The sequence below is a fragment of the Acipenser ruthenus genome, chromosome 48 (genome assembly GCF_902713425.1).
Source record: "Acipenser ruthenus chromosome 48, fAciRut3.2 maternal haplotype, whole genome shotgun sequence".
Taxonomy (NCBI): domain Eukaryota; kingdom Metazoa; phylum Chordata; class Actinopteri; order Acipenseriformes; family Acipenseridae; genus Acipenser; species Acipenser ruthenus.
Window position 1 is genome coordinate 771,726 of NC_081236.1, and position 24,436 is coordinate 796,161.

General features: G+C 47.5%; 1 protein-coding gene across 1 annotated transcript; it reads right to left on the reverse strand.

Moving 5' to 3' along the window:
• Positions 1–6: 6 nt before the first annotated feature.
• On the reverse strand, positions 7–24,428 carry LOC117967962 (rho guanine nucleotide exchange factor 15-like). The gene is given in 19 exon segments (XM_059014548.1): positions 7–2,235; positions 2,605–2,709; positions 3,435–3,520; positions 4,426–4,590; positions 5,001–5,155; positions 5,899–5,991; positions 6,682–6,756; positions 7,349–7,478; positions 8,112–8,149; positions 8,151–8,239; positions 8,242–8,264; positions 9,347–9,428; positions 9,431–9,506; positions 10,384–10,622; positions 12,465–12,520; positions 13,232–13,289; positions 14,039–14,776; positions 17,250–17,762; positions 24,295–24,428. Coding segments are annotated over 18 exon segments (2,838 nt in total). The 5' UTR covers positions 17,716–17,762; positions 24,295–24,428; the 3' UTR covers positions 7–2,071.
• Between the last annotated feature and the right edge of the window lie 8 nt (positions 24,429–24,436).

Here is a 24,436-nt window from a genome sequence, read left to right on the forward strand (position 1 = left end):
AAAGGCAACACTGACAATTTAGTTTAATTTATAAAAAAAAGGCTTGTTTTATTATTGTTACTGTAAACAGTTTGATGAATAAAAACAAATGCTTGATTTCTATCATGTTTTATTCCTGCGTTGTTCTTTCCCCTGCAAAGATATTTATAATTCAGCTCATTTGAAAAAAAAAAAAAGGGTTGAAATGAACAGGTTGCATTTAATGTAACATTAAGACAGATTATATTTCCTTACTCAAAACACACTCTTCGTATTAAAATCTTCATATTTTATATATACAGCTGCAGTACTAAAACAGCTCTGAGTCAGACTTTATTTTAAGGGCAGTTTCAGCATCCATCAGCTGTTAAAAACATTGACAAATGCTGCTCGTTCTGTGTTAATAGCTAATATAATAACCAATGTATACACATAATCAAAGTTATAATAATGTAAAAGCTGGTCTTGTTTGCTAAACATCTCTGCAGTCCTTAAAATGTCTTTAAACAGACACAATTTCAATGACAAGACTGAGTTGGAACTGATCATACTGTCTGAAGATAGGATATTTTTCCTATTAGTTCATAAATAGGTTTACTGTACATTAAATTGACCATTCGTGAATTTGTCCCAAGGCCAGTTAATTAAAAAAAAAAGTTCCACCTAAAATAAAGCGTGTCCCAATACAGCATGAATATGATCATACAGGGATGGAAATAAGACTCCTGTTGCATAGCAGTTTCATCCATTCCAGGTTTTACTATGAGCCTGATTAGCCACAGTGTAAAGGTCACAAGCTCAGGTCTGATTAAACTCAGGAATGGATCAAACTGCTACGGATTTGGAGTCTTATTTCCTCCATCCCTGTAAGGATAAGTTTTTTTTCCTAAGGACTGTTTTTGGAAGAGCATTAAAAACATTCGCTTAGGTCAAACGGTGCTTTGATAAAATTATTATCCTTAACTACAGAGAACTGCGACTTAATTAGCACGTCTAAAACGGTCGTTTTTTGAAAATCAGGCTCTGTTTTGTTTGCCAGATTCATCACATGTCGACCTGCGGAGTTGTTGGAATTAAAAAAAAAAAAAATACAAAAAGCATAAAAGGATCCTGCTGGCAAGCCTGTTAGGAATTTCCTTCTTATAAACTAGAATGCACTGTACAGGCTTTCTAGCCAATCAGATGGCTCCATACTACATCAGTATATATATCACCTTAGTCCTGCACCAAGCATACTGCTTGAAGCTTGGGTCTGTTTATGCCAAAGTTTCATATATTATGTTCAGTTCTGGTCACCACGCTACAAAAAGGATATTGCTGCTCTAGAAAGAGTGCAAAGAAGAGCGACCAGAATTATCCCGGGTTTAAAAGGCATGTCGTATGCAGACAGGCTAAAAGAATTGAATCTATTCAGTCTTGAACAAAGGAGACTACGCGGCGATCTGAAAGGTATTGACAATGTCGACCCAAGAGACTTTTTCAACCTGAAAATAAGAAACAAGGACCAGGGAAATGGAGATTAGATAAAGGGGCATTCAGAACAGAAAATAGGAGGCACTTTTTTACACAGAGAATCGTGAGGGTCTGGAACCAACTCCCCAGTAATGTTGTTGAAGCTGACACCCTGGGATCCTTCAAGAAGCTGCTTGATGAGATTCTGGGATCAATAAGCTACTAACAACCAAACGAGCAAGATGGGCCGAATGGGGCCTCCTCTCGTTTGTAAACTTTCTTATGTTTTTATGTTCATTAGCACAGTTTATTTCAGAAAGGAAAAAAAAAACACACCCAATTTTCTCCCCTGGTAAAGGCACGGCCACGTGGTGTGCAGGGGGAGTCACACAGTCAGGGGAGCGCAGGGGTCCCCGATAGCCTCCCCTGGTAAAGGCACGGCCGCGTGACTTTTTGAAACATTAAGGAACCGTCTGCCAACCGAGAGCCTGCTGTGTCAGCCGTCTGTCCCAGCCCTTTAAGAAAGAGCTGGCAAGTGGACTGCAGCACGGAGCTGTCACTCGTTACAGTATTTATGTGCTGCCCTGTAGAACGCGCAGGGAGGGGCTGGGGGCCTTGGCGCAGTGCCTGGCTCAGTCCGCTAGGAGATGGTCCTGCTCTTGGTCATCTGCTCGGCTGCCTGGATGACGCGGTACCGCTCGCGGAGGTTCCGCCGGCGCACGTGTTCGTTGGTGATCTCCTGGACAATGCTGCCCGGGAACCAGCCCTTCTGACCATCAGCCAGGCGAATCCCCTCACACCAGCCTGCAGGGAGAGGGGGAGAGGAGGGAGAGGTGGGGAGAGGGAGAGAGAAGGGGTAGGGGGAGGAGGGGAGGAAGGAGGGAGAGGGGGATGAGAGAGAGAGAGAAGGAGAGGTGGAGAAAGGGGAGGTGAGAGAGGGAGAATGGGAGAGGGAGAGAGGTGGGTGAGAAGGGGTAGGGGGAGATAGACAGGGAGAGTGGGAGAGAGAAGGAGAGGTGGAGAAGGGGGAGAGAGGGAGGAGGTGACAGAGTGTAGAATGAGAGAGAGAGTGCATGGAGTCAGAAATGCATGGATTTACTGGGTCTATAAGGAGGATCCCAGAATTTGTTTGTGTTTTCCTCTGCTATCGTTGAATCAGGCCTGCTCGCTCACCTTCTGTCGTCTTCCTCAGCACATTGACGATATCGGTGCGCTCCAGACTCAACTCGTCAGCCTGCTGGGCTGAGTATGCCTCGATACACTGGACCTGTGGACAGTCTGAGAGAGGGAGAGAGAGTTAAACAGTACCCTACACATCCTTATCAAGGTCTGCTGCATATTATAAAGACATTTCAGAGGGCTGGATCGCATCAATATCAGGGTCTAGTGCTGTATATTATAAAGACATTTCAGAGGGCTGGATCGCATCAATATCAGGGTCTAGTGCTATATATTATAAAGACATTTCAGAGGGCTGGATCGCATCAATATCAGGGTCTAGTGCTATATATTATAAAGACATTTCAGAGGGCTGGATCGCATCAATATCAGGGTCTAGTGCTGTATATTATAAAGACATTTCAGAGGGCTGGATCGCATCAATATCAGGGTCTAGCGCTATATATTATAAAGACATTTCAGAGGGCTGGATCGCATCAATATCAGGGTCTAGCGCTATATATTATAAAGACATTTCAGAGGGCTGGATCGCATCAATATCAGGGTCTAGCGCTGTATATTATAAAGACATTTCAGAGGGCTGGATCGCATCAATATCAGGTACTAGTGCTGTATATTATAAAGACATTTCAGAGGGCTGGATCGCATCAATATCAGGGTCTAGTGCTATATATTGTAAAGACATTTCAGAGGGCTGGATCGCATCAATATCAGGGTCTAGTGCTGTATATTATAAAGACATTTCAGAGGGCTGGATCGCATCAATATCAGGGTCTATGTTATGTTAGTACAGGACAGGATGGGACAGTCTGTGGTTTACTCACCCCAATCCTCGTAAATAGTCTCATCATTGGATTTCTCCGGATCACCAGGATTAGGGAACGCTGCCATCCAGCGATGCATATCTGATCTGAGGAACAAACCGGAAACCAAAAATCCCGCCGGTCAAAACATCTGGCTTTATTACATCCACTAGGAGTACAGAACCTTCTGAAAAGTGTACAAGATACTGACTGGTTGGGGTTATGTTTGGGGTTGGGCGTTGGGTTTGGGGGTTAGGCTTGGGGTTGGAGGGGATATTGACTGGTTTGGGTTAGGGTTAGGGTTAGGGTTGGGGTTGGAGTTGGAGTTGGGGTCGGGGTTATGTTTGGGGTTGGGATTGGAGTGGATACTGACAGGTTGTTGTTGGTGTTGGGGGTGGGGTTGGAGGGGATACTGACTGGTTGGGGTTGGGGTTGGGGTTGGGGGGATACTGACTGGTTGGCGTTGGGGTTGGGGTTGGGGGGATACTGACTGGTTGGGGTTGGGGTTAGGGTTGGGGTTGGGGGGATACTGACTGGTTGGGGTTGGAGTTGGGGTTGGGGTTGGGGGGATACTGACTGGTTGGGGTTGGAGTTGGGGTTAGGGTTGGGGTTGGAGGGATACTGACTTGGGGGTGGGGTTGGAGGGGATACTGACTGGTTGGGGTTGGGGTTGGGGGGATACTGACTGGTTGGAGTTGGGGTTGGGGTTGGGGGGATACTGACTGGTTGGGGTTGGGGGGATACTGACTGGTTGGGGTTGGGGTTGGGGGGATACTGACTGGTTGGGGTTGGGGTTAGGGTTGGGGTTGGGGGGATACTGACTGGTTGGGGTTGGAGTTGGGGTTGGGGTTAGGGTTAGGGTTGGGGTTGGGGGGATACTGACTGGTTGGGGTTGGAGTTGGGGTTAGGGTTGGGGGGATACTGACTGGTTGGGGTTGGAGTTGGGGTTGGGGGGATACTGACTGGTTGGGGTTGGAGTTGGGGTTAGGGTTGGGGTTGGGGGGATACTGACTGGTTGGGTGCTTTGAGAAGACGCTCCATCATCTTGCCCTGGTGGTTCTCCAAGATAGTCAAGTAGAAGCAGTGATCCAGCCCGGGGCCCAGAGACGTCTCCTTATTGGACTGAACCTGAACCAGAGATCGATGGGCATGGTCAACCACCACATAGCGATCACCACTAGGGGGCAACAGAGAGCGAGAAAAAAAAAAACAAGAAACATCAAAATACTATTAAACACTTAACAGTGGTGAGCTTATAATACTAAATGAAACTTGAATTCAATGACAAACGTTTTGACAAATTTACAAGTTGAAAATAGGCTTCATTATTATTATTATTATTATTATTATTATTATTATTATTTAAAGTTGAAAATCTAACATGAAACACTACAATTATGGTTTCCAGGTAGCCTTTTTGCGATATCATTTCATAGTTTTTTTTATTTATTTAACATCACGACAACATGATGTTAAATAAAATATCTAAACAGTAATGATGTCTCAATCCTACAATTCTAGGTGATGCTAAGCTTTTGTCCAGAGCTGTGGAAGGAAGTCCGGTCTCATTTCCTTTCTGGCTCTCACCTCTTCTTGTTGGTGATGAGAAGCAGGTCATTGAAGAGGAAGAGGTAGACCGGGCTGAACCTGGGCCTGGAGCTGAACAGGGTGCCCCCCCTCACCGCCTCCAACAGCTCCCCTCGCTTCTCCAGGTATCGGGTCTGAGAGATGAGAGGCAGGGCCTGCGCACAAGAAGAGCGGGCATCAGACAAATAAACGCCCAGGCTTCAAGAGCGCTGTCCTAAAACAAGGCCTGTTCTCAAATATAGAACGGGGGGTGGATATTTGAAGAGCTTCTCTGTTGCCACATCTATTGACATGTTGTCTAGGACAGGTTATGCAGTTATGATCATTTTATGGTCATCCTGTAAATCCTGTCCACTCCGTTGAGTGCTGTCCGTTCCTCTTTTCGTGATACTGAACGACGGGCTGAAGACGGACATCGTTTAACCCTTTTGTGGCTGTGCAAGCGCTTTAACCTCAATTATTATTATTATTATTATTATTATTATTATTATTATTAGTTTATTTAGCAGATGCCTTTAACCAGGGTGTGTGAACTATGCATCAGCTGCAGAGTCACTTACAACTACGTCTCACCCGAAAGACGGAGCACAAGGAGGTGAAGTGACTTGCTCAGGGTCACACAATTATTATTATTATTATTATTATTATTATTATTATTATTAATATTTATTTCTTAGCAGACGCCCTTATCCAGGGCGACTTACAATCGTAAGCAAATACACTTCAAGTGTTACAATACAAGTAATACAATAAGAGCAAGAAATACAATAACTATACACAATGAGTCAGTGGCTGAGGTGGGATTTGAACCGGGGACCTCCTGGTTACAAGCCCGTTTCTTTAACCACTGGACCACACAGCAATGCGGAAGTGGGCCGTGCCCCTGACTCGCGCTCACTTTCAGCTTGTCGAACTCCACGCTCTTGGCGATGTGGATCAGCTCCTCCACCTGCTTCATCTTCCCCACCTCGCTGTTGCACTCCGCGATGATCTGGGGTGGGGAGAAATTACAAAATAAATACCAAAATCATGATGACTTTATAAAAGTCAACCAAAGTATAGTAAAGTGTAATAGTGACAGCATGATAGAGCTAAGCATTGTAAAGCACAGAGAGGTCTGGTAAAGCATAGGGAAGCATTGTAAAGCACAGAGAGGTCTGGTAAAGCATAGGGAAGCATTGTAAAGCACAGAGAGGTCTGGTAAAGCATAGGGAAGCATTGTAAAGCACAGAGAGGTCTGGTAAAGCATAGGGAGGCATTGTAAAGCACAGAGAGGTCTGGTAAAGCATAGGGAAGCATTGTAAAGCACAGAGAGGTCTGGTAAAGCATAGGGAAGCATTGTAAAGCACAGAGAGGTCTGGTAAAGCATAGGGAAGCATTGTAAAGCACAGAGAGGTCTGGTAAAGCATAGGGAAGCATTGTAAAGCACAGAGAGGTGTGGTAAAGCATAGGGAAGCATTGTAAAGCACAGAGAGGTCTGGTAAAGCATAGGGAAGCATTGTAAAGCACAGAGAGGTCTGGTAAAGCATAGGGAGGCTGGTAGGCTGTTTGTAATGGTGTGGTTGTATAACGCTGTGCGGATCGCGTCACGTCACAGACAGCCTCTATTCCAGAAGATTATAAAACAGCAGCCTGGTCACGTATCCCAGCGACCCTCTCTGCATCTCTGCAGCTCCCTTACCTTGGACACAGAGACCAGGGCTCTGGACGCATTCTGCTCCTCGCTGGTCCCCTCCTCCGTCCTCTTCAAGATGTTCTGTTAAAAACAAAACCAAGGCAGGGCAGCGTCAGCAGTGTCCCGTCCCTGGAAGAAACACCTCATTGACTCGGGATAAATTGACTCGGCTCTAGGGTGTGTGCGCTGGTTTGGGAATGTGACCAGCAGCAGTGGGCTGTGATCGGACTGGGATGCATCTCTTTGCGTAGTTTGTTTGAAGGTTTTATCTTCATTCATTTCTACCAGCGCTAAGCCACTGTGTCGGCTGCCTTGACTGCAATGCTACCGCCCCACAGCTGTTCACAGATCTTTATTAATGAGTAATTAATCATCTGGCATTTAGCAGACGCTTTTATCCAAAGCGACTTCCAGAGACCGGGGGGCTGAACTATGCATCATCAACAACTGCTGCTGCAGAGTCACTTCCAATAGGACCTTGTTTGTTTGACGTCTCATCCGAAGGACGGAGCACAAGGAGGTTCAGTGACTTGCTCAGGGTCACACACAGGGAGTCAGTGGCTGAGCCGGGATTTGAACCTCCTGGTATCAAGACCCCTTTCTTTATCCACTGGCCTATCCCCCCTTAATAAACCGAGCCAGACTGATTGGGAGTGGCACCGCGGCCGGTTACCTCCACCAGCATCCTGATGCGGGTGATTCTCTGGAAGGGAAGCAGCAGGAAGGACATGAAGGGCAGCCGCTGGCACTGTGGGGACTCCTGCAGACGAGTGATCACTGAGGCAAACTGCACATTCCTCTCCCTGAGATAGAGAGAGGGAGGGAGGGGGGCAGAGAGAGGAGGGGAAGGGACAGGGGGTGAGAGAGAGGGGGCAGAGGGAGGGTGAGGGTGAGGGGGGTGAGAGAGAGGGGGGCAGAGGGAGGAGGGGAAGGTACAGGGGGTGAGAGAGGGGGCAGAGGGAGGGTGAGGGACGGGGTGAGAGGGGGCAGAGGGAGGATGAGGGTGAGGGTTAGGGATGGGGCAGAGAGAGGGGAAGGACAAGGGGGAAGAGAGGGGGCAGAGAGAGGGGGGAGAAGGGACGGGGTGAGAGGGGGCAGAGAGATGGAGGGGACAAGGGGAAGAGAGAGGAGGGAGAGAGGGAGAGCGAGATGGGGGAGATGGAGAGAAAGGGACAGGGGGCAGAGAGAGGAGGGGAAGAGACGGGGGTGAGTGAGGGGGAGGGACAAGGGGAAGAGAGGGAGAACAGGGAGGTGGAGAGAGGGGAGAGAGACACATTACAGCTCTGTCCACTAAAAAACCCATTAATTATTTATTTATTTATTTATTTATTTATTTATAATTTTATAATTTAGTCGTCGCCAATTATTTTTTTATTATTTTCTCCAATTTAGAATTGGGAGGAGGGGGACCCCCCTGCAATACAGTCAACGCTCACATGAGGGCGCTGTAGGTCTTCTCCTGGTAGATCTGGTTCCCTCACGTAGTCGATGTACACGGGGAAGTGGTGCTGGGCGTGGTAATGGATAATATCACAGATATCCGAGATCACAAGGCTCTCCTCACCCTCTCCTCCAGATCCTTCAGGAACCTGCCGGGAGAGACGGGGTCATGACCGGGGAAAGCACTCGGTCCGGGGACGGAAATCAGCCTCCCGTTGCATGGCAGTGCCATCCAGAAGCGGACGGTATGCGCAGAGCAGGAAACGGCAATGAACTGTTGAATCGCTAATTTCTCGAGACGCATGGAAAAAATGTAAGTGTGAAAAATGTGCGGTGGATGTACGGACAGACAGACCCCTCTTATAACCGCAGAATAACTCAATTCAGCCCGTCAGCGCTGGTCCGGTTCAGAGCAGCTGATTGATCTCAGAACCGTGTCAAGCCGGGTCTTAAAGGATCCCAGTGATTCAGCATCGACAGCACGGCTGGGTAACCCATTCCATCCCCCTCACCAGCTCTCTGTGTGAGGAAGCGTCTCCTTCCCTCTGCCCTGAGTCTCCACTTTCCAGCTGTGTCCTCTGGTGTTGACTTGGGTTAACTACGTCAACGCCTTTTAAGATGACTTCAATCAAGTCCTCCCTGATTCTTCTTTCCGCTGAGCTAAATAGATTCGGTTCTTTCAGCCCATTTTAAACAGCTTAAGCCCTGGCATTAGTCTGCTTGCAAGATATTTTGTTTGGGTTGAGTCTAGATCCCCTTAGAGGAAAAGACTTGAGGGGGGGAGGGCGGGGCTTCAACCGAGGGACTGCTGTGATTGGATACAATTTCGGTTTTTAAGTCCTCTGAAAGGCTTGTTGTTTAAAAGCTCCCAGCTGGACCAGAGGTAAAGTCAGAGATGGTTATATGAAGTCAATCAAAACCTTTATGTAGCCAGAGTGAGTCAATTGAGTACAAATTCTCATTTCCAGCGACCTGGTAAGAGGCTCGCTACACCACCACAGCAAACAACATGAAACACAAGGAGTTAGAAAAAACACAACACACTCAATCATGAAACATCAAACTCAGCAGCGACTCTGAGCCGACCCTGCTTGACACACAAAATCCATCCCCCACCCACCCCCGATGGGAACTCGATCCTCTTGTTTGTGCGTGGTGCCTCACGAGGATGACATCATCAGTCCGTGTGCTCCCGGGAGCGCGTGTGGGTGCGTGGGTGCTCGTCACTGACCTCTCGCTGACCTCCTTGACCCGGGTGATGTTGGAGAAGAGGATCTTCCTCTCGCGGATGATGATGGTGTCGCTGAGCTCCGCGAGTCCAGGAAGTGATCCGTCAGCACGTTGAGAGAGCGCAGGTACGAGGCTTCGGACGTCAGCACCTCGAACATGCTCTGAAACACCGCAGAGAGGGAGGAGGGGGAGGGGGAGAGGAGGGGGAGAGAGTGGGGAGGAGAGGGAGAGAGGGTGGAGAGAGTGGGGAGAGGGAGAGGAGAGGGAGGGAGAGAGGGAGAGGGAGAGGGAGAGGAGAGAGGGAGGAAGAGGGGGAGAGGGAGAGGGGAGAGGGGAGAGGGGAGAGAGAGGAGAGGGGAGGGGGAGGGGAGAGGAGAGAGGGAGAGGGAGAGGGAGAGAGGGGGGAGAGGTGAGGGGGAGAGAGGGAGGAAGAGGGGGAGAGAGAGGGGAGAGGAGGAGAGAGAGGGAGAGGAGGAGAGCGGGGGAGAGGAGAAGAGAGGAGAGAGAGGGGGAGAGGGAGAGGAGAAGAGAGGGAGAGAGAGGGGGAGGAGGAGAGAGGGAGAGGGGTGACACAGGGACACGAGTTAGTAAGAAATTTGGGGTGAAATAGTCTTTGGGGGTTCCCAAACTGGGGGCCGCGGGATGGTTTCAGAGAGGGCCATGGCTTATACAAAAAGCCTCTCTCAATTGACAAAGTAACGATCGCCCGAGACCTGCCAGGAGAGATATAAACAGCACTACCATCCAGTATTAAACACTTGATCGTCCTGAATATAGAAATACTAAAAGAAACTTCAATTCAGTGACAAATTAACATCATTTAGATCTTTTATGCAATCACTGAAAAATGATATGTGGTATGTTGTAAACTACAAAGCGATATGCTAACGTAACATTATTCAGCAGGTTTCATTCCACTTTATTATGCAAAATTAGTTCATTCTATATAGAGGTGATGATGCTAAACCTGTGGTCAGAGCTGTACGCTGCTCTTGTTTCAGAGCCATTCAAACACTGCCCCCTGGTGGCCCTCCTCACCTCCTGGAACTTGCACTCTGCGAGGGTGAGTTCCGCCAGCACCCCGCTCTCGCGCACGGACTGCAGCTCCTGCCACAGGGAGCTCTGAGGGGGCCCCGTCCGGACCTGGCCCCGGGGGGGGCCCTGGCTCGAGGGCTCGCTGCTGTAGTCCCAGCTGGTCTTGCTGAGGTTACGGGACACAGACTGTCGCTTGATCTCCTTGGAGATGACCGTCTCCCGGTAGGTCTGGTACAGCGGCTCTGTGGGGAAGCGAACAGAACAGCTGTCCTTCCCTCACTTTTACAACCGAGTACCAATCAATGATGAAGCGGTTGCCTGTGTTCTTTTTGGAACATATTGTTCATTCAGAATGATGGCGAACATCATACAAAGGTATAGGTGTCAGTTCAAAACCCAACCAACCAACCGACCCACCAACCCACCCACCTACCCACCTACCACACAACCAACCAACCAACCACCAACCCACCAACCCACCAACCAACCCACCCACCTACCCACCAACCAACCCACCAACCACCAACCAACCCACCAACCCACCAACCAACCCACCCACCTACCCACCAACCAACCCACCAACCACCCAACCAACCCACCTACCCACCAAACAACCTACCAACCAACCCACCCACCAACCCACCAACCAACCCACCAACCAACCAACCGACCCACCAACCCACCCACCTACCCACCAACCAACCAACCCACACCACCAACCCACCCACCTACCCACCTACCACACAACCAACCACCCAAACCCACCAACCAACCCACCCACCTACCCACCAAACAACCCACCAACCAACCCACCCACCTACCCACCACCCCAACCAACCACCAACCAACCCACCAACCAACCCACCAACCACCAACCAACCCACCTACCTACCCACCAAACAACCCACCCACCCACCAGCCAACCCACCCACCAACAACCCACCCACCAACCAACCAATCCACCAACCACACAACCAACCAACCCACCCACCACACAACCAACCAACCCACCCACCAACAACCCACCCACCAACCAACCAATCCACCAACCACACAACCAACCAACCCACCCACCCACACAACCAACCAACCCACCAACCAACCCACCCACCTACCTACCCACCAAACAACCCACCCACCCACCAACCAACCCACCCACCTACCTACCCACCAAACAACCCACCCACCTACCCACCAACCCACCCACCAACAACCCACCCACCAACCAACCAATCCACCAACCACACAACCAACCAACCCACCCACCACACAACCAACCAACCCACCAACCAACCCACCCACCTACCTACCCACCAACAACCCACCCACCCACCAACCAACCCACCCACCTACCTACCCACCAAACAACCCACCCACTACCCACCAACCACCCACCAACAACCCACCCACCAACCAACCAATCCACCAACCACACAACCAACCAACCCACCCACCACACAACCAACCAACCCACCAACCAACCCACCCACCTACCTACCCACCAAACAACCCACCACCCACCAACCAACCCACCCACCTACCTACCCACCAAACAACCCACCCACCTACCCACCAACCCACCCACCAACAACCCACCCACCAACCAACCAATCCACCAACCACACAACCAACCAACCACCCACCACACAACCAACCAACCCACCAACCAACCCACCCACCTACCTACCCACCAAAACAACCCACCCACCCACCAACCAACCCACCCACCTACCTACCCACCAAACAACCCACCCACCTACCCACCAACCCACCCACCAACAACCCACCCACCAACCAACCAATCCACCAACCACACAACCAACCAACCCACCCACACCACACAACCAACCAACCCACCAACCAACCCACCCACCTACCTACCCACCAAACAACCCCACCCACCAACCAACCAATCCACCAACCCAATCCCTTAATGTCGTGTACCAATAAAGCAACATATTTAAGATGCACCGTATTTAACACCACTTTAAACTGAACACAATATAAAACCTTAAAAAAAACAAGAAAAAAAACACAGTCCCAGTAAATGCCTTGTTTCCCCGATGGGATCGGTTTTTCCTTACCATCCTGAAGTTTGGCCTCCCAGTCTATCGACACCCGTCGAGTTAGAATCGGCTCACTGGAAGAGAGAGAGAGAGAGAGAGAGAGAGAGAGAGAGAGAGAGAGAGAGAGAGAGAGAGAGAGAGAGAGAGAGAGAGAGAGAGAGAGAGAGAGAGAGAGAGAGAGAGAGAGAGAGAGAGAGAGAGAGAGAGAGAGAGAGAGAGGCTTGTTGGTCCAGTGATTAGAGAAAGGGAGGTTCAAATCCCGGCTCAGCCACTGACTCCCTGTGTGTGTGAGACCCTGAGCAAGTCACTGAACCTCCTTGTGCTCCGTCCTTTGGATGAGACGTAAAACAAACGAGCTCCTATTGGAAGTGACTCTGCAGCAGCAGTGTTGATGAAGCAGAGTTCACCCCGCATAGACTCTGTAAGTCGCTTTGGATAACAGTGTCTGCTAAATGACTCGTTAATAATAAAGAGAGATACTAGGAGTTTAAACACTGTTCTTGTGTCTCCTGCTAGGTTTTATATCGTTATCACACAAGCATTACCAGCTAGTTCAAACACAACTACAGCAAGCTTTCTAGAAATCCTACAGAAGCCAGAGAGGAGGCCATTCAGCTGCACTTATCCACCGATAGGTTGACAGCCCAGTTTGTTTACATTCCCCAACCCGAGCTGTGGGACGACTCCCCCCCTTACCCCCCCCCCCGGAAACCTGCTCCCCACCTCGAGCTCCGAATCCCGGTCCTACATGCAGCAGTAGGGGGTTATGCATTGGAAATGTTTACCTGATGTCTTTTATATCATCAAGTTCATCCCAGTCACTTCCGATCTCATCCCCCTCATCTGCAGGAAATACAGAACATAAGTACATAACAATATATATATGTATAAAGTTTTTGTTCAAAAGAGCCAGCTTCCCGAAGTTCCGGTCTGTTTAACACGCCTTTATCAGCGTGACTGAAAACAAACAGTGGAGGTACTTCTAGGTATTTGATGCCATGGTAACCACACTCCCTTATTCCTATGTTTGTGATGTCATTTACTACAATGATGTAACAATCTGTGATTCCTGTCTATTTAAATACGCAGGCTAGTGCGGGTTTATGAGGCTGTGTGGTCCAGTGGTTAAAGAAAAGGGCTTGTAACCAGGAGGTCCCCGGTTCAAATCCCACCTCAGCCACTGACTCACTGTGTGACCCTGAGCAAGTCACTTCACCTCCTTGTGCTTCGTCTTTTGGGTGAGACGTAGTTGTAAGTGACTCTGCAGCTGATGCATAGTTCACACACCCTAGTCTCTGTAAGTCGCCTTGGATAAAGGCGTCTGCTAAATAAACAAATAATAATATTGATCCATTTATTTTCCTTTATTCTTCTGTACTGTACGAGGTAATAATGCAGTGGACAGACATTTTATGTGCACAAAAGGTTTAAATCATTTCCAAAATAATTTATTTTTGGACGTTTTGGGGGAAAAGCCCTTCTTCAAGAAAAATAAAGAACACAGCACAGTAAACGTCTCAAGAATTCTGTGGATGATGTCATGATTACTTCAGAACAGAATGCTGATAAAAAAAAAAAAATCGCTCCCGTACCTTTCGAGGGGTCCCGGGACAGTGAAGACGGAACCCCTTCCTCTGGACAAGGGGAGCAAGACCGTCTGACCACAGCGGGGCTGCTGGGGGTGAGATTGAGAGATTGCCTGCTCTCCGCCTGCAATACCGCTCCCTGGCCACCGTGTGGCACCGAGGCTGGCCGGGGGGGCTTGCGGGGCATTCTGGGGGGGAGTGCGGGGGGCGGCTCTTCCTCCTCCTCCTCCTCCTCCTCCACCTCTCTCTCCGTCGACGAGGAAGCCTGGGGGGGCTGCTTGAACTTCCTGGGAGGCTTCGGAACCCTGGCTGATGTTTCCTTGGCGACCTCAGGCCTACAGGTTTCGATGGTCGATTCGTAGACGGGATCCTCCTCTGCGGGTGAGTCAGGGGTCTCTGTTTTCTCCCTGTCCAGGCTGGGCACTTCGAAGGTCATTTCAGAATACGTCACAGAGCTTTCAGGTATTCCCTGAGAACTCTGGGAGTTGGAGCCGGACTGACCCCCAGCTGGGCTGTCCTGGACCATTTGGGTCTCCTCCTCTGAGAAGGAGTCTGTGTCCCACTCTACCTCCTCTCCCTGAGACTCTCCCACTGGCACCCACACAAGAATCATTCCGGCCCGCTTCTGGTGACACAGACAAGAGCAGTCCCTCCGGCAGCCACCGGGGGGAGGCAGAGATCTGCCTGCCTCCACGCTGCTGCCGTTTGACTGAAGTTGGGACTCTGCCTCCTTCCCATCCGGGTCTAAAGATTAAAAAAAAAAAAAATTGAAAATATATATATATATTATTATAGGGGAAACAGGAAACAGAAACACAACCAGGAGAGACTTCCTGCTTTGATTTCCTCGGTTACCGTGGCAACTCAGACTTTCCACTGTGTAGTTTCAGACATCTGAGCAGAGAGCAATTTTAATAAAGTTTCTATTGTTTAGAGTTCAGAGATTAAGAGGGAGGGAGGCAGTGTGGCTCTAGTGGAGCTGAGGAGGGACAGGGAGGGAGGGAGGCAGTGTGGCTCTAGTGGAGCTGAGGAGGGACTGGGAGGGAGGGAGGCAGTGTGGTTCTAGTGGAGCTGAGGAGGGACTGGGAGGGAGGGAGGCAGTGTGGTTCTAGTGGAGCTGAGGAGGGACTGGGAGGGAGGGAGGCAGTGTGGCTCTAGTGGAGCTGAGGAGGGACTGGGAGGGAGGGAAGCAGTGTGGCTCTAGTGGAGCTGAGGAGGGACTGGGAGGGAGGGAAGCAGTGTGGCTCTAGTGGAGCTGAGGAGGGACTGGGAGGGAGGGAGGCAGTGTGGCTCTAGTGGAGCTGAGGAGGGACTGGGAGGGAGGGAAGCAGTGTGGCTCTAGTGGAGCTGAGGAGGGACTGGGAGGGAGGGAAGCAGTGTGGCTCTAGTGGAGCTGAGGAGGGACTGGGAGGGAGGGAAGCAGTGTGGCTCTAGTGGAGCTGAGGAGGGACTGGGAGGGAGGGAAGCAGTGTGGCTCTAGTGGAGCTGAGGAGGGACTGGGAGGAAGGGATCCCAGTGATTCAGCATCAACAGCATGACTAGGTAACCCATTCCATCCCCTCCCCACTCTCTGTGTGAAGAAGCGTCTCCTTCCCTCTGTCCCGAGTCTGTCACACCTTTGCACACCTTTTTACTGGCTCACTATGACTCATAAAAAGACAAGGCAGAAGCCAGCGCACAATCAATGAAGGAGTTTGCAGAGTCATGTGTGTAAGAGATCTGGCCTGAGGCAAACCTGAGCTACAACTCTATCTGAGAGCCTGGCACCTCTTGCTTTATATGTACATGATTAGAGTCAGCTGACTGTGAGAGTCAGCCAGCTTTCAAAAACAATTCCTCCTGAAAAGGTAAACCCTTATAAGGGTGTCTCATAGTAAAAGCATAGCAAAGTGTAATAAAGCACAGAGAGGTGTGGTAAAGCATAGGGAAGCATTGTAAAGCACAGAGAGGTCTGGTAAAGCATAGGGAAGCATTGTAAAGCACAGAGAGGTGTGGTAAAGCATAGGGAAGCATTGTAAAACACAGAGAGGTGTGGTAAAGCATAGGGAAGCATTGTAAAGCACAGAGAGGTCTGGTAAAGCATAGGGAAGCATTGTAAAGCACAGAGAGGTCTGGTAAAGCACAGGGAAGCATTGTAAAGCACAGAGAGGTGTGGTAAAGCATAGGGAAGCATTGTAAAGCACAGAGAGGTGTGGTAAAGCATAGGGAAGCATTGTAAAGCACAGAGAGGTCTGGTAAAGCATAGGGAAGCATTGTAAAGCACAGAGAGGTGTGGTAAAGAATAGGGAAGCATTGTAAAGCACAGAGAGGTCTGGTAAAGCATAGGGAAGCATTGTAAAGCACAGAGAGGTGTGGTAAAGCATAGGGAAGCATTGTAAAGCACAGAGAGGTGTGGTAAAGCATAGGGAAGCATTGTAAAGCACAGAGAGGTCTGGTAAAGCATAGGGAAGCATTGTAAAGCACAGAGAGGTCTGGTAAAGCATAGGGAAGCATTGTAAAGCACAGAGAGGTCTGGTAAAGCATAGGGAAGCATTGTAAAAAACAGAGAGGTCTGGTAAAGCATAGGGAAGCATTGTAAAGCACAGAGAGGTCTGGTAAAGCATATTATCAAACATTATTATTATTATTATTATTTATTTCTTAGCAGACGCCCTTATCCAGGGCGACTTACAATTGTTACAAGATATCACATTATACATTATTTCACATTATAGAGATATCACATTATTTTTTTACATACAATTACCCATTTATACAGTTGGGTTTTTACTGGAGCAATCTAGGTAAAGTACCTTGCTCAAGGGTACAGCAGCAGTGTCCCCCACTGGGGATTGAACCCACAACCCTCCGGTCAGGAGTCCAGAGCCCTAACCACTACTCCACACTGCTGCCAAACCTCCAAACATGGCAAACCAGGGTAAGCTATAGTAAATGCAGAGTATGACCATGGGGCGAAAACTCCAAAAATACTGTCGTAAACTTTTCTGAGGGGAATTTGAAGATACTAGGGCGTTGTGGTTCCCATGGTTCTACTACATGAGTTTTTAACATGCTTCACCTCTCTGATCTTTCTAATTCTTAGCTTTATCATCCTTTCAAGGGAGAGCAACAGGATCCAGATTCTGAGAACCGCACGCTGGTCTGTTAAAAAAACAACAATTAAGAAAGGAAGAATGAAAAAGGAAAGAGAAAGAAAGGGAAAGAAAGAAGGGGGTACCTGGTTTGTCGCCCCCCCTCCCTGCCTCGTGCTCCCCCTGCTCTTTCCTCTTCTCTTTGGGAGGGAGCGGGGGCTTTTCCAGCGCCGGCTGCGGGGCGGGGGGCTCCGAGGGGGGGGCACAGCCCCCCCTGAGCGGTTTGGAGGGCTTGGCGGAAACCGGAGGGGGGCATTTCCCAGCATCCTTCACGACGTTCTCCTTCTCCTGCTGTCTGAAGTGATTCAGAATCCTCTGCACCTTCCCGGCGCTCTCTCTCTCCTCCGCTCTCTCCGCGCCGGAGCGGCTGACTGCTAGGGGGCGCCGTGTCTCGTTCGGGAGGAGGGGCAGGGCGGGCTCTCTCAGTCCGTTCTCAGGGGAGCCGGAGAGGCTCGGTTTGCATGGGATGGCGGGTTTCGGTTTGACAGGGGGGCGGGACCGTCTCTCACGGGGGCGTGGCCGGGGGAGGGGCATAGACTCAGCGACGGACATCCTGGCTTCTACAGAGAGGTCAGCGCGAGGTCAGGCATCTTCACTTCCTGTAGGGAAAACCAGAGACACAGATGAATATGTATCCACTGTTTATTGCAGCTAACAAAATAGTTTCATACATTTTCGATAGGTCTCTAATGGGCAGCTTTGAAAGGAAAGTAGAGATCCTAATAAAGTGGTCTTTACTGCAGTCAATTTGCATGGGATTTACAATGCTCTCCTGTGCTTTTTATTACACTTGACTGTGCAATGCCGTTGTCCATTGTAACACACACAGCCATTGTGAAGAATTAGCATACTGGCTGTTTTGAATACATTTCCTTACCTGCTTATCTGAAAGTTTCCCTTTTTACAAACGTTAAGCAGTGAAATTGTTATTCTTGATATGCAGGTTACCTGTGCCAGATAATGAGACACAGGCTGGCTGGTTCCCTACATCAAAGATCAATTCAAACATCAAGGCTATTCAAGCATTCAATAGCTGCAGTATGTTTGTTATATAACTTCAATGAGGCACCACTTCCATATTCACACAAAGGAACTTCTTGTTTAAGAGAAGTGGAACCACAACAGTAATAAACAAACCTGCAGTAACAGTGTCTAATCTAACTAGTCACAGTTACAGATAGTTCTCCGGATCACATTACAGAGATATTGTTTTCAGTTTGGTCAGGCTGCAGCTGGAAATATTCTCTGAAGATCCGGCCTTCGAACCCGCTCCTTCCCTCCTGTGACACTGTGTGCTAGCGAGATGATCCGAGAGGCGCGTTCGTGTGACGCGGGAGGCTCGACTCGCGCTGCTGAAGCGCTTTCTGGTTTGGTGCGTTAGCCGCAGTCCTTTATTTAAATGTGACTTAATGTTAGGTCATTTTTTTCAGGTAAAATGTAATCTGTTACCACGTTTCGTGACCTATCTAAAAAAAGGAACCGTTACAGTTACAAGCTACTGAAAAATGTAATCGGATTACAGTTACAAACTACTGAAAAATGTAATCAGATTACAGTTACAAGATACTGAAAAATGCAATCTGATTACAGTCCCCAACACTTGGTGGACTTGATCTTCTTTCAGTAAACTATAAGAAGGAGAACTGAAGAGCATTCTCCACAGCTACTTCCTCGTCCCATGACGTGCGTTCCTTGCCTACAGGATGTAATAAACCACTGAAACGTTTTTATATTTCAAAATTAAAACCGTGTGTCATATAATGTACCTGTGGAAACTGTAATTGCTTTGAGGAAAAATATAAACCACAGCTGTAAATGTTAAAAAGAGCAATTAGTGCGAGGTTGATGACCACGACGCATAGCCACACTACCTACAGTATGAATAAGAATCAGCAGTGAAATGTTTCACCATTGGATAAGTGGTTCTAAAGAGTGACAGACAGACAGCTGTCAGACAGACAGACAGACAGACATCCCCCAATATCCCCAGAATCTGACATTCTCAACATCTCGCGCTAAATAATATTAATGTTAATAATAACATTAATGACAAGTTCTCTGGCAATTGGATTAGCGGTTCTCCAACTAATATAATTTTTTTAAAAGTATGACAGACTTTGCTGTGTGTGCGCCTTCACACGCAAATACATCCACAGCTCAGTTTCCTTCCAAAGTTAAAGAGAACAGGAGATTCTACAGTAGGTTAAGAATGTGCCTGTGTGTGTGTGTGTGTGTGCGCTCGTGTTTAATTTCATTTTAAGCAGCCACCACAGATTAAATAGACACGACAAGGCTGTAATAATAGACCCCATCAAGAGAGTACAGCGTATGTTCTTTTTCAAACCACGACTGTTAAAAAACCAAGCGCACACACACACACACACACACACACACACACACACACACTCGTATTTAATTAGCACACCACTCGCTGCCTATTGACATTCAGCAAGAGATTCTGGCTTTCAAAACCCCACAGCAAAAAACAGACTTTGTGTTTCCGCTATAAATAAAACAGCAGTCATTTTCTCTGCTACACTTGCCAAAGATTAAGCACTTGTATTGAGGGGTTCATGTTTTATTAACCTGTATTTTGATGGTGGTTTTTAATCCATGGTTCTGGGTCTGGGTTTTTCTCTAGATCTGCCTTGACCCGGTTTTAGCCTCTTTGGGTTCATCTGGAGAATCTGAATTGCCAGGCACCCGACATCACGCCTCATTCCGTTGCAATCATGTGACAGTGTGACCTTTCAACTCTGCCAGCCACACCTACTCTCTCTCTCTCTGTCTCCCCAAAGCAGGTCGAAGCCGGGTAAAGGCAGATTCAGAAAACAAAAACAAGTCTGATCCAACCTCTCCACAAACTGGCTGTTCTGGAATCATCCATGATTTCAAAGCCTTGTCTGGCATCAAGTCACATGACCTGCCTTGTCTAAATTTATCTGTTGTGTAAATATCCACCCGCTACAGTAACACCCTTGGATCGAAATTTGCGTGCAAACAATGTTTCGAACATCAAAATATTTCAATTTGAACTCTTGATTGAGGTCACAATTACAACATTATTATTAATATTATTATTTATTTCTTAGCAGACGCCCTTATCCAGGGCGACTTACAATTGTTACAAGATATCACATTATTTTTACATACAATTACCCATTTATACAGTTGGGTTTTTACTGGAGCAATCTAGGTAAAGTACCTTGCTCAAGGGTACAGCAGCAGTGTCCCCCACCTGGGATTGAACCCACGACTCTCCGGTCAAGAGTCCAGAGCCCTAACCACTACTCCACACTGCTGCCCTGTGCTCAGATGCCCTGTGCGCTTGTCTCAGACCTCCTTTGCAAAAGTCTAAGAACAGAAAAAGTGTACAAACATTTATTTTTGTATAACTATATGCCCTAGCAGCAGAAAATGCCCCCTCCACTTTTGAAACCAAAGTTACTGACACACGTTGCTGAAATAGTAAGGGAACATCTTGGGGCAGGTGTGTCATCTCTGAAGTATTCTATGAATTCCGTCACACAGGTATAAACCTTTACTGTAAACTGGACTGTTCTGCCCTTGAACAGAGACACAGGCAGGTAGAACCGGTTTCTCTTCAGAATATCGACTGACTCCGTGAACGAGGAAGCAAGCCTGGAAGTATTTTTAAAATTCCCTGAACTATTTGCTTCACTTGTTTTGGCTGAGAACTGCTTTGCGAATCGCATTCCCTGCGTGTCTGAAAGATCTCTCAAACGTTTCTCTTAAATATAGACAGGAAACCGAAGAATTGGGAGCTGTGTTTGCAGGCTAGACCTGTCAGAGACATAAAACAAACAAGCTCCTATTGGAAGTGACTCTGCAGCAGCAGCAGCAGTTGTTGATGATGCAGAGTTCACCCCCTGGCCTCTGTAAGTTTACTAAGTGACTCATATATATACAAATATCTCTGAATCTTTGTTCCTGGGGGGAACATATATTCTGTGACGCAGGTATGAAGGCTGTGTGGTCCAGTGGTTAAAGAAAAGGGCTTGTAACCAGGAGGTCCCCGGTTCAAATCCCACCTCAGCCACTGACTCATTGTGTGACCCTGAGCAAATCACTCAACCTCCTTGTGCTCCGTCTTTCGGGTGAGATGTAGTTGTGAGTGACTCTGCAGCTGATGCATAGTTCACACACCCTAGTCTCTGTAAGTCACCTTGGATAAAGGCATCTGCTAAATAAACAAATAATAATAAAGTATGAATCAATTTCTCTTTAACTGCTCAAGTTTTTGAAGCACCCCGTGTTTGTCTTTCGGTTTCTCCCACAGTGCTTCAGGAGCATCATTTGAGAGGCCCATCAAAAGGAAACGAGAACCTCAGAGATTGTGAGAATTTGATTGGCTTTGGAGAGGTTCTGTGTTTTGACCGCATTTCACCAGCCTGATTTGTCAGAGAATGTGGTTTATTTTAGCAGACGCTTTTAAAAAAAAAAAGTTTATTGACTATTAACAACTGTTACGAGATAATAACTGAAGGCTCGAGACTGGAGGCGGGGTGAATTATTTAAATGAGGGAGTTCCCTTATTACCGCCGAACACGTCACAGCGCTGCCACGATCAGTAATAGACCATTTTTTAAAGTCCTTTATTTACCTTTATAAAACGACAAAGAGGTGTGTCATTCAATATGCTCAACATTATTCAGCAGGTTTCATTCGACTTTACGAATCAAAACGAGTTCGTTCTACAGGGTGATGATGCAAATCCTTCGGTCAGCGCTGTAGAGTAGCGCCAGATATTTTTAAAACGGAAACACGTGTTTGTTGTGTAGTAAAGAGATTTGAATCAACCTTGGATCGGTCTTGCAGAAAGTGCCTGGCCTCTGTACCGCACCATGCTGTGTGCGGATATCTGCTTAATACAGCGGCTATAAATATCTCCTGCCCTGTTATCAAAACAATGTTAGAGCTAACTTGAAACCTGCACCTCTTTAAGAGCTGAAAACAATTTTAAAAGGGTCTGATTAAGCAAATGATCAGTTCAATGAAGAGTACAGTTGTGTCTGCTGGTTTTCATTCCAAATGAGCTCTAAATTACTTAACTAGACCCTTAATTGAACTGATCATTTGCTTAATCAGACTTTTTAAAATGTTTTCAGCTCTTAAAGAGTTGCAGATTTCAAACTGGCCGTAATTTGAACGGTGCAGCTTGTTAGCTGAGAAGCCTTGGTCTAGCCGTAGATCGTCAAGCAGGGAAACGACACTGTGGTTCAGATGCAGACTCTGAATGAGGTACTGGGTGCTTATGTGGTCAGGGGTGTATGTATCTCGCTTCCCAGTTGTGTGCGCGACACCAGACCTAAGCCACTGCAGAAGGATTAACCGGTGCGTCTCCAGTTAGCTCAGTTATAACAGACACTCCTCTTAGTGATCGGTTGTAGCTTTTTTCCTAAACCACATGTTTTTAAAATGAAAATGCATGTTTGCTTTAAGCATGTGTTTCTTTCAAAACTCCACATTGGAGTCCTATGCCGTGAATGGACGGGCAGGATAGGTGAAGGTTCATGACGTTATCTCGCTTACCACTCCCCCCCCCCCCCCCCCCCCCCCCCCCCCCCCCCCCCCCAGTTTCTTTCGATTCAGATGTCCAATAAGCCGTTTTTCATCCTATACTGGATCCGGGCCGGGCGATCCTTCACAGCGTCCATAACGTTGTAAACACCGGATCTCTGAAAACCAGGAAATTCAGGGGCTTCCTGCACCCGACTCTTTGCCAGGAAAGTAACGTGTATGTTCTCGAGACCGCCCAGAAACAAAAGACAACCGAGAAAACAGTTTATCTCAAACGCCACGTTGATGTCACCCAGTGTGTGCTATTAATGAAAAAAAGAGATGCGTTTGCAGCTTGACAGCTGAACGCAGAGTCTGGCCAACAGATGTGCGTGTGTGTGTGTGTGTGTGAGAGAGAGACTCCACCCTGCATCCTTTCAAATCAATCAAATGAATGAAGGAAATGAAGTGTAAATGTGAGTCACACGCTTGTAATCAAATTACAAGTGAATCTATTCCGTCTTGAACAAAGAAGACTACGTGGTGATCTGATTCAAGCATTTACAATCCTAAAAGGTATAGACAGTGTCTACCCAGGGGACTTTTTCGACCTGAAAAAAAAAAACAAGGACCAGGGGTCGCAAATGGAGATTAGATAAAGGGGCATTCAGAACAGAAAATAGAAGGCACTTTTTTTACACAGAGAATTGTGAGGGTCTGGAACCCCCAGTAATGTTGTTGAAGCTGACACCCTGGGATCCTTCAAGAAGCTGCTTGATGAGATTCTGGGATCAATAAGCTGCTAGCAACCAAACGAGCAAGATGGGCTGAATGGGGCCTCCTCTCGTTTGTAAACTTTCTTATGTTCTTAAGTTGTCTGAAAACGTGTATACGTTTATAATGGTATGCTCCGCGCAGTGCTCACAAAGGTACCGCGAAATGTAACAAAACGCGTATTCGCTGCCAAACATGAACTACTTTAGATGTGTAATGACTGCGGTATAGGAGACTGAGTTTAAAGTTAGGGTTTTGGTGTCCGGAGAGAATTATTCATTGTTATAATTCGGATTCTTAAATCTGTTTAGTATTTAGTATAAAAGCAAACGCTAGCGCATATATATATATATATATATATATATATATATATATATATATATATATATATATATATATATTTCTTAGTAGACTCCCTTATCCAGGGTGACTTACAATTGTTACAAGATATCACATTATTTTTGCATACAGTTACCCATTTATACAGTTGGGTTTTTACTGGAGCAATCTAGGTAAAGTACCTTGCTCAAGGGTACAGCAGCAGTGCCCCCCCACCTGGGATTGAACCCACGACCCTCCGGTCAAGAGTCCAGAGCCCTAACCACTACTCCACACTGCTGCCCCGGCTTTTTATATATATACTAAACAAACACATAAACTATATTAATATATAAATATGAATGTTATAGATACAGATTAAGTAGATGTTTTCTCTACACTAAGCTACAGGCTGGGATATCTATACAGCACGCACATGACTGAGAGGCGAGGCTGCATTATAAATAATGATAATGATAATGCAAAGACACACGGTACAGTACGGATAACTTGACTTACCCTGAATCATTGCACTGCAATAAACGACATACACTGAGCTCCAGATCAAAGAGGGGGGTCTCGCAGAGTAGAGAGGAGCAATCTCCACTCGATTCGATGCATCCATTCAGGAAAAAAATCCTTCAGTCCCAATACTGCTACG